At 31.3% G+C, this 13740-nt stretch overlaps 1 protein-coding gene across 2 annotated transcripts in view; it reads left to right on the top strand.

The window, feature by feature from the left end:
- The first annotated feature begins 5201 nt into the window (after window positions 1-5201).
- LOC111509240 (cytochrome P450 6a2) overlaps window positions 5202-13740 on the top strand; it is a 28943-nt gene continuing 20404 nt past the window's right edge. Inside the window, exons 1-2 of one of the 2 annotated variants that reach the window (XM_074177826.1) lie at window positions 5202-5337; window positions 9043-9274. In XM_074177826.1, coding sequence (XP_074033927.1) covers window positions 9113-9274 — 162 coding nt within the window. In that variant the 5' untranslated portion in view covers window positions 5202-5337; window positions 9043-9112. The remainder of the gene's footprint in view (window positions 5338-9042; window positions 9275-13740) is intronic. The other variant, XM_074177825.1, reaches the window with a different exon arrangement.

A 13740-nucleotide genomic window follows, 5' to 3' on the forward strand; every position in this document is an offset into this window, starting at 1 on the left:
ACACAGCGAGGAGAAACCAGCAAATCCGGAATAGCAGAGCATGTTTGAACTCATCAACACAACATCAAGTGGGCTCAAGCTGAAATCATTCACAAAGAGGAACACTGGTTTAGGAGAAAATTCAAAGGAGCCGCGTGTATGTTGTCTAACAACGCATTTAGCTAGCGAAGGGATACGTAACATATGGAAACCTCTAATCAAACGAAAAACGACCAACTCCCGCCAAAACCAATTATTTAACTTTGTTATTTTGGTTGTTGTATGTTATTTATTTATGATTTCAGTTTTTTGTTTAATGAAATTGTTATTTTCAGTTAATCTTTTTGATTTTTTTCAGGGTTATCAAATCAATTTATATTATATTAGACAATGGAAGTTCTAACTGATGAAATACACCACGAAACATTGTCAACCTTCAAACAAAGGCATGAAATACATGCGTTCAAAACCAAATCTCTACACATTCAGCACGAAGGAGACGAAATCCGCCGTATGGAGTATTGTTTATGGATGCAGGGAAATTATCCCAATGATAGGATTTTTTAAAGTATATCTTCTACCTACAGTGATGAGGCTACCTTGGGCTGAACAAAATTCAAATAGGATGGTGAATTGAAGAGACTAAATATCTCAGAAAATTAAGGTGTGGTGTGATATTCTGAACGAAAATATTATCGGGCCATTTTTTTCGATCAAAATCTGAACGGACGACTATTCGATGATTTTCTCAAAACTGCATTTTTCCATGTGTTGGAAAAACTACCTTTAGATGTGAGACACAACATGATATTTCAATATGAAGGTTCACCAATTCACAATAGTGAACTGTTTTAGGAAGTTTGGTGGAAGGCACAAAAATTTGAATTTGTGAACAATTAAATCAATTGAAATTGATTGTTTTGATTTTAAATAGAAAACGTGATTTTGAAAGTACTACTTCGAAAGAGTTTTGAAATTTATATAAAATTTTTCGCCACAAAAAACACTTGGTTTTTGAAAATAACGGGAAGATGAGAATCTGAATCATCATTAACCATCCCAAAACCTCACTGATATCATGGTTCCATTCCACTTAAAAAAAATTAACATTTCCTCTCTCATTGACTTTGCGAGAAGGAATAACTTTCCTGACAAAATGAAAAATAAGTTTTTTATGTGAAAACGAAAGTTAAGTTTTTTCACGACTGACATTTTTTCAGAGAAAAAGTGTATTTGTAGTGAGTTTGTAGTCCTGATTACAAGTCTGAAGGATTTTTGAGCCTATTTTGCCCTCTACTATGATTTACCGTGAAAATGGGTTGTTCCATTGTGAGTGGCGAGCAGTGTATATCACTTTGGCCAACCCTATTCAGGTGGTATGTGCATTTTGAGCATATCTATCAGTCCTGAGAGTTTCATCACTCTATATCAATTATTACGAAAGAAACGGGGGTGTTTCCATGAGAAGTTAGACACACTATATATATATATATATATATATATATATATATATATATATATATATATATATATATATATATATATATATATATATATATATATATATATATATATATATATATATATATATATATATATATATATATATATATATATATATATATATATATAAATTGGATAATGTTAGCGACTGGAGAAATGTATGGTAAAATGGATTAACAGGGTCTCTCAGTCAAAAAATCAAAAATCAAACTCTGCTTTACTTTGCCAAGCTTTCGCTTCTAATGGGAAGCTTCTTCAGGGCCTATAATTTAATGATTTTTGAATATTTTCGCCTTTGAATAATATTACAAATCATACTTACAGTAAAAATGAGTGAAAAACAATAAATTGAAGATAGAATTGACATAAAAGTTAACATGTATACGATTTTTTTTGTGGGTTTGACAAATGTCATACCTTCACATAAATGTCATTTTTCAATGGGTATGATGATTTGATAATTTTTTACTGTAATGAAAGAGTTATTGATTGATACATCTTTCATTATTATTATGTTTTTGATGTAGTTCTAGTAAATTACTATATATACTGCTGAGATTATCAATGTCAGTTTTCTTATTCATACAATCAGAAGACTTATTAATTTCCACCATTTCAAGAAAAAGGCGTTTGGAAATATTTTTTTCTGTATGTAAAACTTTGATATTAGAGAAATTTGGTTTATGACCTGTTTCTATAGAGTGTTGTGCTAATGCACATGATTTTTTATTGAGCTTTATATCACTTTTATGTGAAGTTATTCTATCATTAAGAATTCTAGATGTTGTTCCAATATAATTCAAGTTACAATTATTACAAGGAATGTTATAAATCACATTTGACTTTTTTGTTGTATCAGTTTTATCTTTCAATTTAGTATTCAAATTCTTTATAGTTTTAATATTTTTTTGGCATATTTTGATATTTTGTTCATTATGAAAAAGTTTTATGATATTTGAAGATAAATTTCCAAGGTTAGGTATAGATTTATAAGAAATATTGATAGGTGAACTATCATTACATACATTTCTGTTAATTACATCAGAATTTGTATTACTGCCAGTATTGAAAATTATTTTATTAAGAAGTTTTCTGGGATAAGAATTATCGATCAGTATGTTGTAACTTCTTATCATATCTATTGATATGAAATTGAGTTTTGAAATTCCCTTTTTAAAGAAATATGTTGACGATGTCATCTGTGCAATACCTTATGACAAATCTAATGAAATTCTTGATGTTGTCAATAGATATGATAAGAAGTTACAATTCACTATCGAAATAGAAAATAATCAGACCCTTCCTTTTCTTGATACAAGAGTTATTCGTAAAACTGATAATTCCTTGGTTACAGATTGGTATGTCAAACCTACTAATTCAGGAAGATATATCAATTACTATTCCTTTCACAAAAAATCAGTTAAAATTAATTTAATACTCTGTTTGAAAAAAAGAATAGAAAAATTAGTACACCCTTCCCTCAAGCAAAAAAATCTCAGACTTCTTAGAGACATACTGATCGATAATTCTTATCCCAGAAAACTTCTTAATAAAATAATTTTCAATACTGGCAGTAATACAAATTCTGATGTAATTAACAGAAATGTATGTAATGATAGTTCACCTATCAATATTTCTTATAAATCTATACCTAACCTTGGAAATTTATCTTCAAATATCATAAAACTTTTTCATAATGAACAAAATATCAAAATATGCCAAAAAAATATTAAAACTATAAAGAATTTGAATACTAAATTGAAAGATAAAACTGATACAACAAAAAAGTCAAATGTGATTTATAACATTCCTTGTAATAATTGTAACTTGAATTATATTGGAACAACATCTAGAATTCTTAATGATAGAATAACTTCACATAAAAGTGATATAAAGCTCAATAAAAAATCATGTGCATTAGCACAACACTCTATAGAAACAGGTCATAAACCAAATTTCTCTAATATCAAAGTTTTACATACAGAAAAAAATATTTCCAAACGCCTTTTTCTTGAAATGGTGGAAATTAATAAGTCTTCTGATTGTATGAATAAGAAAACTGACATTGATAATCTCAGCAGTATATATAGTAATTTACTAGAACTACATCAAAAACATAATAATAATGAAAGATGTATCAATCAATAACTCTTTCATTACAGTAAAAAATTATCAAATCATCATACCCATTGAAAAATGACATTTATGTGAAGGTATGACATTTGTCAAACCCACAAAAAAAATCGTATACATGTTAACTTTTATGTCAATTCTATCTTCAATTTATTGTTTTTCACTCATTTTTACTGTAAGTATGATTTGTAATATTATTCAAAGGCGAAAATATTCAAAAATCATTAAATTATAGGCCCTGAAGAAGCTTCCCATTAGAAGCGAAAGCTTGGCAAAGTAAAGCAGAGTTTGATTTTTGATTTTTTGACTGAGAGACCCTGTTAATCCATTTTACCATATATATATATATATATATATATATATATATATATATATATATATATATACATATATATATATATATATATATATATATATACATATATATACACGGAATTGAAGATTTATAACTTCTATTTGATTACATGCGAGCGCTTTCGACAGCTGGTCGTGCTATCATTATCTAGGCTCTACTCAAACTGAACGTGTCATCCTGTTGTTTGTCCTTTCATATGGTCCGAACGCCTCACTGCAAGTACTCCAGGTTCTTTAGGTAAACTTGCCTGTATTTGGGTTACACCAGGTACTATTCTTTGTGTTAGATCTTCTCTAGGTTTATTGTTTCTAGGTAACAGTTAACCTAGAGAAGATCCAACACAAAGAATGGGCTCTACTCAAACTGCAGTTTGATTAGAGTTTAGATGATGACAGCAGGACCAGCTGTCGAAAGCGCTCGCATATAATTAAATAGGAGTTATAAAGCTTCAAATCCTTTTCTTGACGTATATTAATATTAAAATACTGAAAATAAATATTACTGGAGTTTTTTCCCCAACACCAAATCGTTATTTTTACACCTCGACACGTGTTTCGATCACCAAGTGATGATAAAAAAAAATTTTATGTTACTACACCAAAGGTTCCAAACAGTACAAAGTATGATCCACGGACAAAGTATGATGAGCTGGTGGAAATGATCTTTGTGAGAATCAAAAACACAGAATACGGAGCGAAACCCAAAAAAACTGCTGCAAGTTCAGCGAAAGCTTGATAAAATCGTTGAAGATGACCATTATTGAACGGAATACCTTTTAAGAATATTCACTGAATCAAAACAAATTGTATGTAAAATATGAAATATATTTTCGATCTTGTTTGAATTGAAAGGAGTGTATTTTTAGTGGAAATTGATTTTCGTTCCCAATTTTCAATTTTGTTGTATTCTGAAAAGCGAGAGCCAAAAACAAAAATACTCAATTTGAATTTTTCGTCAAACATTTGGATAATGACATCTCGTTTTAATTCCATCACACCGTTTGATTGACCGTTGAAATAAACATTTTTATGTAATTTAATCTCTAATTCAGAGAGATCGCGAGATATTAAAGTAACTTCCTTAAAAATACTGTATTGAAAATATAAAGTTGAAACAACTTCACAGGAAGACTACTGAATATTGTATCCATTATTCCACTCATTATGTAACATACCTTATCATAGTTATGTGCATATATTCAATATAAACATGCCTTATCTCTTTTGTTGCTGTTATGATTTAGTACTTCAGTATCTCCAGCCAAAATTCAAGTTATTACTTTCATCAATGTTATTGTCAATTGGATAGTTCGTATTCTTGTGGGGATATCGAAAACTCACCGTAGGACAATCTTCATTGAAAGTCAGGTATGAAAAATTATATTGAAAAACATTTCACACAGAAATAAAAATTCTGCAATAGGTCAGTCCTTGAAATTCAGTGGGTGATGCCCATCAAAGCTACTAAGAAATGAATCAATAGAGAATATGGATTTTAAGAAGTCGAAAATTTTTTTGTAATTTTTTTTGTCTTCAAAAATTCTTTAACGTTGATGGTTTCTGAGAAATTTGGTTGGGATGAACATTGTATATATTATATTATTTTGCAGTTGTTCATGTACAAGTTTAATACATCAGAATATTTTCATTTGTAGTGTTAAGAATTGAAACTTATTCGAATTTATGAATTGATATGATAACATGAAATTATAATTATTTTCAGTGAGTGAAATTCCATTCTCATTCAATTCACTTTCTGTCTAGATGAGGAATAAACGTCTTTCATTTGACTGGTGAATAGTGAAGAATTATATTCAGAATTTGTATCCATACCGGCTATTTCTGTTATCATGTGGTAACATTGCTTCACTCTAAACTGTTTATGAAGACGATGAAATGAAAAAAAAAAGGTAACTATCGTGGGGAAAATATACAGATACAGTTTACCTTCTCGATTTCACAGGAAAAGCTAAAGATGTTGTTTTTTAGGAATATAGTTGTTATCTCAGAAAATATGAGAAAACGGAAAGTTGTATTGTATCGAAATATACTATGACGATATAACAATACATCTTTGATTGGAAGTTTCATGTCAATACGGCTACCATCAACTTTTATTTCAATTATAGACCTATTCATTTCATTATGAATATTGACAGTGGTATATCATATACCTGATATATTTATAGCAATTCATACAAAATGTATAACCTCATCGTTATTTTTCTATTACAATTTTGATTTTTCCTGAAATAACTCGAGGAGGGTCCAAGACACTGTGAATTTTTTTGACCATTGCACTGTTGCCCACGATAATTACCTTTATCAGGAAAATACTGCCTAGCAGTTTTCCAAAAAGTAATATGAGTAAATCAAATCACCAGAGGCCAACATCAGTAGCAAAAATATCAGTATCCTTCAGACGATAGTATTGTTATATTTGGGTTCACTTTCCAAACAAGCAAATCTGAAATGTAGAGTTCATATTTGACTGATAATAATATCTCTCACTATGAAGATGATCGCAAATCTGAAAAGATTGTTTAAAAGTCCAGCTTGTGACTCCTTCAATAGAAAAGAAAAGAATCACCTACCTTTTTACTATGACTTATATTTTTAGCTAACATGGAAATATATACAGTCAACTTATTACGTGACATCTTGGCATATGTTGCTATTTTCTTATTGATTCTATACTTATTATTCAAATGTCACTACAACTACTGGAAGGATAGAAATTTTCCATATTTGGTACCTTCGTTTCCACTTGGAAATAATAAACAATTCTGGAGCAAATTTCCTGGTCCCAATATGGATTCCATCGATCATTACAAAGAAATCAAGAAAAGGGGACTCAAGTTTGCAGGAGTGTTTTCTGTGATCCGACCAATTCTAGTTGTAGCAGATCCTGATATAGTCAAAGATATATTAGTGAAGGTAATGAAATCCAAGTTTTTTTACTCAAAATCAGAGGATTTGTGTGATTAAGATGATTAACGGTGTAAAGACATTTTGTCATTATATGTTTCATTATATTAAATTATTCTGAGTTATTCAGAAAATATTCCAGGAAAATTCTTGAACAGGTAGATTTTCATTTTGAAGTTATCATATGGTCATGGTGTTTTCCATTTGCAACTCCTTCGATGAACACAGTACCGCTGAAGCAGAAAATAGATAATTCCATAGAAAGTTCTTATGCTGTTCATAATCCAGCGTTATGATGAGAAACTATAGATCATTAATTCGAAAATCTACTGATCCAGACCATAAATGAAGATTTGTGAGGTATTCTATGTGCACTTCCATCAATCAGTACGGATATTGAACCCCCTAGTAAAGGAAACGTGGTATTTCAATGATACCATTCGAACGCAATGTCTTTGTGCAAAGATTGGACAAATTGCACGATGCAATAAAATTTCATTAGACAACGTACGGAGAAAAATAATGTTCAAAGGTCGAAAAACTGAATTTTTGGATCTCACTTCTCTGGAATCGATTATTTTTGGATTGTTCAAGTGGGAAGGATACATTTTCAAATTGCCCCAGATATATTATAGATGGATGGATTGATTCAATTTATCGGTTACAATTCTCAATTTGGATGTTGCCTTTATTATCTGAAAAAATTAGTATCTGATTTGAAATTGGACATTAATTTCCTTTGGAAAACAAACACACTCCTTTCGTCCAATCTCTCATCCTTATAGAAATTACCTGAAGAATTTAGCCAGTTGTATAAATGTCCAATTCAAACTTTTTTGAGATTATCTAATAGTTTAAAAAGTTTTCAACATGTAGTAAGCTAAATTTTTCCTGGTGCAGCTTCTTTCCTCAGGAGATGCGGTAATGTTAGATTAAAATTCATTAAGCATTTCCGTTCAAAGTCGTATAGGCTAAGTATTTCTTTCAGTTTTCTTCTAGTTTCAGAGGACTCCGAATATGGAATCCGAATATAGGATCGAAATATACTCTGCTAATTTGAATTTCTTCATGTCTTGGTGTTTAATATGATTCTGAATATCAGATTTTCGTATTATTAGAAATCTGAACACCAGAAAGCTTGTATAATTTTGGATGGAAATGCCAAATACCAAATGTAATTTTCAATATTCAGTGTGTTAGTTTTGAGGAAACTAATTCAAACTTGAAAGTATCTCTAATCTGATACTCATAAAAATATATAAAATTTTCAGGTGTAATTATTCTAGAAAGGGGACGGTCATAGTTCTCGAAATTTCATCCGAAAGAAGTATATTTTCACTTTTTATTTTCGTATTTTTTAGTATTTACTGCTGACATGCTGGATAGATGCCTATCCTACATTTTATTCAAACGCAGTATATTTTTTGTCCAACTGCTATTTTGCCTTCCTCATTAGACCATATCTTCCAGATAAATGAAAACCCATATACCTCAAGGGTACCTTATCTCATTTATTTCTAAAATAACCAAATTCCGTTCATTTCTTTCATTGGGGGACGCTTGGAGTGAATTTCAAATAACGAAATACGAACTTTAAAAAAAATGTACATTATTATCCAGTCATCATTTAAACTTCGATTCTTTCGGTTTCGGTGGATTCATTTTTTTTCTTGAATCGTGAAAAAATAACAAACCCAAACCACTCTATTGTATTTGTCGTAAGAAATTTTAAATTTGACAAATATGACATATGACTTACACGATTTCTTTTTAATTCTCATGAATTTTATAGTTTTACATTTGGTTATCTCTGCTATTTATCAACTGATTATAAAACACTTTTTTGTCTGTTTTATTTGGTGTGGAATAATCGAATCAGTATACGGAGTATTTTATTTTTAAATTTTTTGAATTTCGAATTGTTACTGTCTAAAGATGTGCGGTTGAAAAATTGGGAATTATTTATCTAATTATTAATTTGAAAATGGAATTCAACTTGTCCGATGGAATTTCTGAAAATTGATTCGACAATTAAATATAATTTATCCGTTACTTTTGCGAACCTCTTTATTCATTATGGTGTTTTCCGAAGTGTTATCTCCAGAAAGTTGTTGATAATTATTTTTATAATGGTGAATTTCTTAGGACTTAGTATTTTGCTGACCGGGGCTTCTATAAAACCAAAGCTGACCCCCTCTCACTAACTGTTTTTGCAATGGATGCAGCAGAATGGAAAGAAACAAGAATAAGGCTGACACCTACATTCACTAGTGGAAAGATCAAGATGATGATTCCATTAGTCCAGTCAGTGAGTGAACAAATGATAACGGAGATTAACAAATTGGCAGAGAAAGATGCAGATATAGATATCAAAGAGGTAATTATCTTCCCAAAACAAAAATAACAAACGATATTGAGAAAATAAATTTATTCTCAACTTTGATTGAATATCATCAACTGGAAACTGAAATATTTGATGAATGTTTTTGTAGAGGTACCCATATTTTTTACATTAACGAGTTGAGGCTTCTGTTTGGAAAAATTTCTCAATAAGTTCATTTAGAGCTTGGAAAATAAATATATCAATAGTAGCATAACATACTCCCATGTTTTTTACGAGTTTCAACAAAGATATGAAAAGATTTGATGGATGAGTTCAGGCTGATATCGATCGTTGATGATCGTTGATGAGGGGATCTAACTTTGAGAATTTTTTAATGCAGAAATGATAGAGTTGCAAAATCAGATGAGGCTGTTTGTACTCACCAAACTTTCGACTCCTTGATATATGGAGAAGAAAGCTTGATTGGGATGAAACTTTGCCTTCAAGTTCATTACGAGTCAGATATGTTTTCGTGATGAGCTACAACTTTTAGAAAACTCAATCATGGCACAGAATAGTAATTTACGTAACAAGTCCGAAAAAAAAGTTTTTTGGGCGAGTAGTTGAAATTGAAAGTTCGCGAGTCCAATAAACTGAATTTGGATGTGTTGCATTACATCGTATGTTTCCACCATTATCAGTAAATAACGTAACTGTAGTTCGACGAATGATCTGGCTTGTGTAATTTTCAGGATTGGAAAAATGTGAGAATTCTGTGATTTCTTATCCGAAATTTTCTGATCTGTGAATACCAACAGGCTGAATCTGCTGAAAAATCTGTTATGTGAAGTATAGGATGGTCGTAACGATAAATATTGCCTGTACAATAGCAAGTTTTCTTGCCAATTTACAACAAAAGTTCTCTCAATAATTGTTTTGAAATCTGGTATTTCCACAAGCAACAAGTTTTTCTTATTGTTCATTAGTTCAATTGACATTTTTGTTAGTTCTTACCGTCTACACGTACCGCCTAACCCAATAATTATTGGTGCCTAAAAATAAAGTAAGACGATCGTAATATTTTGTTAGAATTGCCTCCAGCATTATATCTATATGTTTCAATTGAAATGGATATATTTTTAAGAGAGAATAATTTTTGGGAAAAAAAGGTTTTGGATTTCTACTTCTCCATCTTCATACAAAAAAATATAGGAAACTTCCAAAGTTTGAAGAAAGTAGTAAGACAAAACTTTCCTTTCTCAAAAATTGATTCCGTCTAGAAATATACCTCTTTCAATCCAAACAAGATTCCTATGGCTAGGATTTATTGAAATAACAGAATTAATGTCATTACGTAATGTCATCGATGACATGAGTAGATCAAACTCTATCAGTGACACAAAGTTGTGATTTTATGAATGAATTTAGTGTTTTTTTTTTAATAATTTTATCCAGATTTGATAGTGAAGAGCCAATAAGGCAAGTGTCCTATGGCAAAACATCGGATGTTCAGTGAGGATGACAGAGTTACATGTCAGTGAAATTTCTATCTCTTTCATATTTTAAATTGAGCAGCAATCTTGTGAATGATATCTGATTCAATTCCATAACGGAAGTTTGGAATACAAACTGAATAGAGAAAAGTGTTTTTTGTATAGTTCAGTCTTCTTATAAAAGTAAATGTTTCGATAGTATTTTCCTATTGTGTAAATCAATGTTCATAGGAAAGTAGCTGTTTCGTATCTGAAAGTAGTTCGTATCTGAAAGTTACTTCTTTGTATGACCTTCATATTTTTGTATAGAGTTACTTTTTTTGAAATCTATTGCTTCCTTTCTTTCTTTGGAAGATTCCCACATTTGTTTGTATTAGGATGGAGGAGTATAAAGCCGACACCTTTTTTCCCATGTTTCATTATTTGCTTTCCTTATGCATTTGTTGATCTGCTCGCTGTTGAAGGCTTCTGATTTATTGATTCATGAATATTCTCTTAAATTTATAAGCATTCTCCTAAAAACATTTGTTGCTAATCGCATGACTGCCAGACAGGAGCTGAGTGATACCTAAGCTTGGCGTCACGTTCCTACTTAAGATAACTCCGCCGTCTGTGTATCGCGGGGTACCATACCTTGAATCAATCGAAATCTTTCAGAATTGTCCTCATTGGCTAAAAAAAGATTAATGTATGCTGGACCACAATTGTTATTAGCACAGATTCGTAGTCTAGCTAGAAAAACCGTACACGGGTGTCTTGAATGTTTCAGGCCAAAACTTCATCAATGATCTTCCTAAGGGACATCTTCTATGTTCAAGAGATTATACTTCACTTCCGTTTTTTATTTCGGCTGTTCATTATGCGGGGCCATTCAGAGTCAAGGGTAGGCAAGGTCAAGAGTGTAAGATTTCTAGGTATCCGTTAGTATTTTCCTTCGCTACGCTACAGGAGCAATTCAAATTGAATTAGTTTCTAATTTGAGTGAAGATTGTTTCTAAGCTGCATTCAGACGATTCATAGCAAGGGGAAAAAGCCTTCTCGAATGCATGCCGATAATGGTATAAATTTTGTTTGGGCTGTCAACGAACTCGAAGTTCTTGGCATATCTTGGTGCTTCACTCCTGCGGCATCTTCACACTAAGGTTTACTCTGGGAAGTAAGCTGTGAATCGATAAAGTACTATTTTATACATGTTGTTGGGCAAGCTCTGCTGACTTTCTAGCAGGTGTGTTGACTTCTGGTTCAAATCGAAGTAATCCTGAATTCTGGATCCACGCATTCCTTCCATTGTGACACTTCTAACCCCAATCCTATCAAACCCTCTCACTTTATTGGTCGACCGGTCGATCTTTGACTTCGATTCCGAATGAAAATCTACTGACGATACCCGAAAATCTGCTTCAACATCATGAACTTATTCAACAGCTACAGCAACATTCCTCATGTGAGTGGTCTATCGAATACATTTCTGAATCACAACAACGTAGCAAATGGCTTACAAACCAAATGAACATGAAAGATGATCTCGTTGTAATTGAAGAAGATTTTTTTTCCGTTCGAGTCCCTTGACCGGATAGTTTCAGTGCACTATTCGAGACAACGATGGACTTTTGAAATGGTCCTTTACCCAAAAATGTTTTCTTCGAAAACTGGACCTATAACACATTGAAAGCGGTATCTTTGAGGTGGATTTCAGTTGAACTGACAATATCATGTCAACTTAGGAAAACGGCGATTACGATAGTGATAATCTGGATTCAGAAAAAGGGTTCACCTGGAATACGTATATTTGGTATTTGGTAATTATTTCGAATCATTATTATTGAATTACATGAAATCATAAATTATCGAAGATGCTACAATAAACAGCTCCCGTGAATTTGTGAAATGGTTCATAAAATAATTCAAGTGGGGAGTGCAAACTACAAACTTTGCCGGAAAATACCACTGCAGTTCAATTTAATTCATATATAATACTTCTCAATTTTGAATGTGAATTATGAATTATTTATACTTGGGTACTCAGTATGATTAATGTTGGGGATTTTGAGTATAAAACTCCTTCAGTTCAACTTTTTATGCTATGAGGAGTATCTCTATTCATTTCAAATCCAATGATCATTGCTTCATTATCAATTGCTTCTAACAACATATGAGCTCTTTCTTAACAGTTTGTTCTGCTTTCGTATGATTTGGTTTTTAAAATTCTGTTCCAATTACTGTATTTAAACAAATTGCTGTTACATTTTTTCCAGGTAACTTTGACTTCTCATGTGCGTTTCGATTTTGTATTCCTAATAATGTAGTATCATATGCTGACTACGTATTCACTGAATAAACACTGCACACAATATTATTTGATTTTTGTTCACTGTTTTTTCAGCAAGTGCAGTTCTCAGGATGATCGTTATTATTGTAATTGAATGAGATATTTAATATATGGAATATTTCACTTCAGTACGATAATTATCAAAAAAAAGCTCTGTCGATGTCCCATCGTGTTTTGACCCATGACGATCTATCTTATTTCCGATGTATCCATTTTTTCGAAACTTTACCACGATGCGGATCTGTTAATTAGTGTAGAAATTGAAAATCGAATGAAATTTTCAATTATGTAATAACACAGTCATAAAAGTAAAAATTTTGATAGATCTATTGTCTCCATGACAACATGGAAATTTCAAATGAAACAGATGAAATCTTAACTTTTTCAATCAGCTCGCAATGATTTTCTCTGTCTCAGCTAAATATTCGCCATGAATGGTAGTCATGAAAATGTTTTAGAATCATAAAGAAGAGACGTTTCTACCTCATCTTTGAACAATTATTTTTTTAAAGGCGTAAATTTGTTCATTAGAAAAAATAGTACGCATAGGGATTCCGTTCGAGACCTCTTAGAGAGCGGACGTGTTTGTGGAGCAGAGAGATTCGTTGAGAAAAAACGTGAAAACATCGTAATTCAGTGAGATATGTACCTAAGACGATGAAATTGTGTCAGGGTATATAATTGGAAAGACCGTGATA

The sequence above is a fragment of the Leptinotarsa decemlineata genome, unplaced genomic scaffold (genome assembly GCF_025532065.1).
Source record: "Leptinotarsa decemlineata unplaced genomic scaffold, Ldec_3_MD MMD2_tig00003308_RagTag_RagTag, whole genome shotgun sequence".
Classification (NCBI taxonomy): Eukaryota; Metazoa; Arthropoda; class Insecta; order Coleoptera; family Chrysomelidae; genus Leptinotarsa; species Leptinotarsa decemlineata.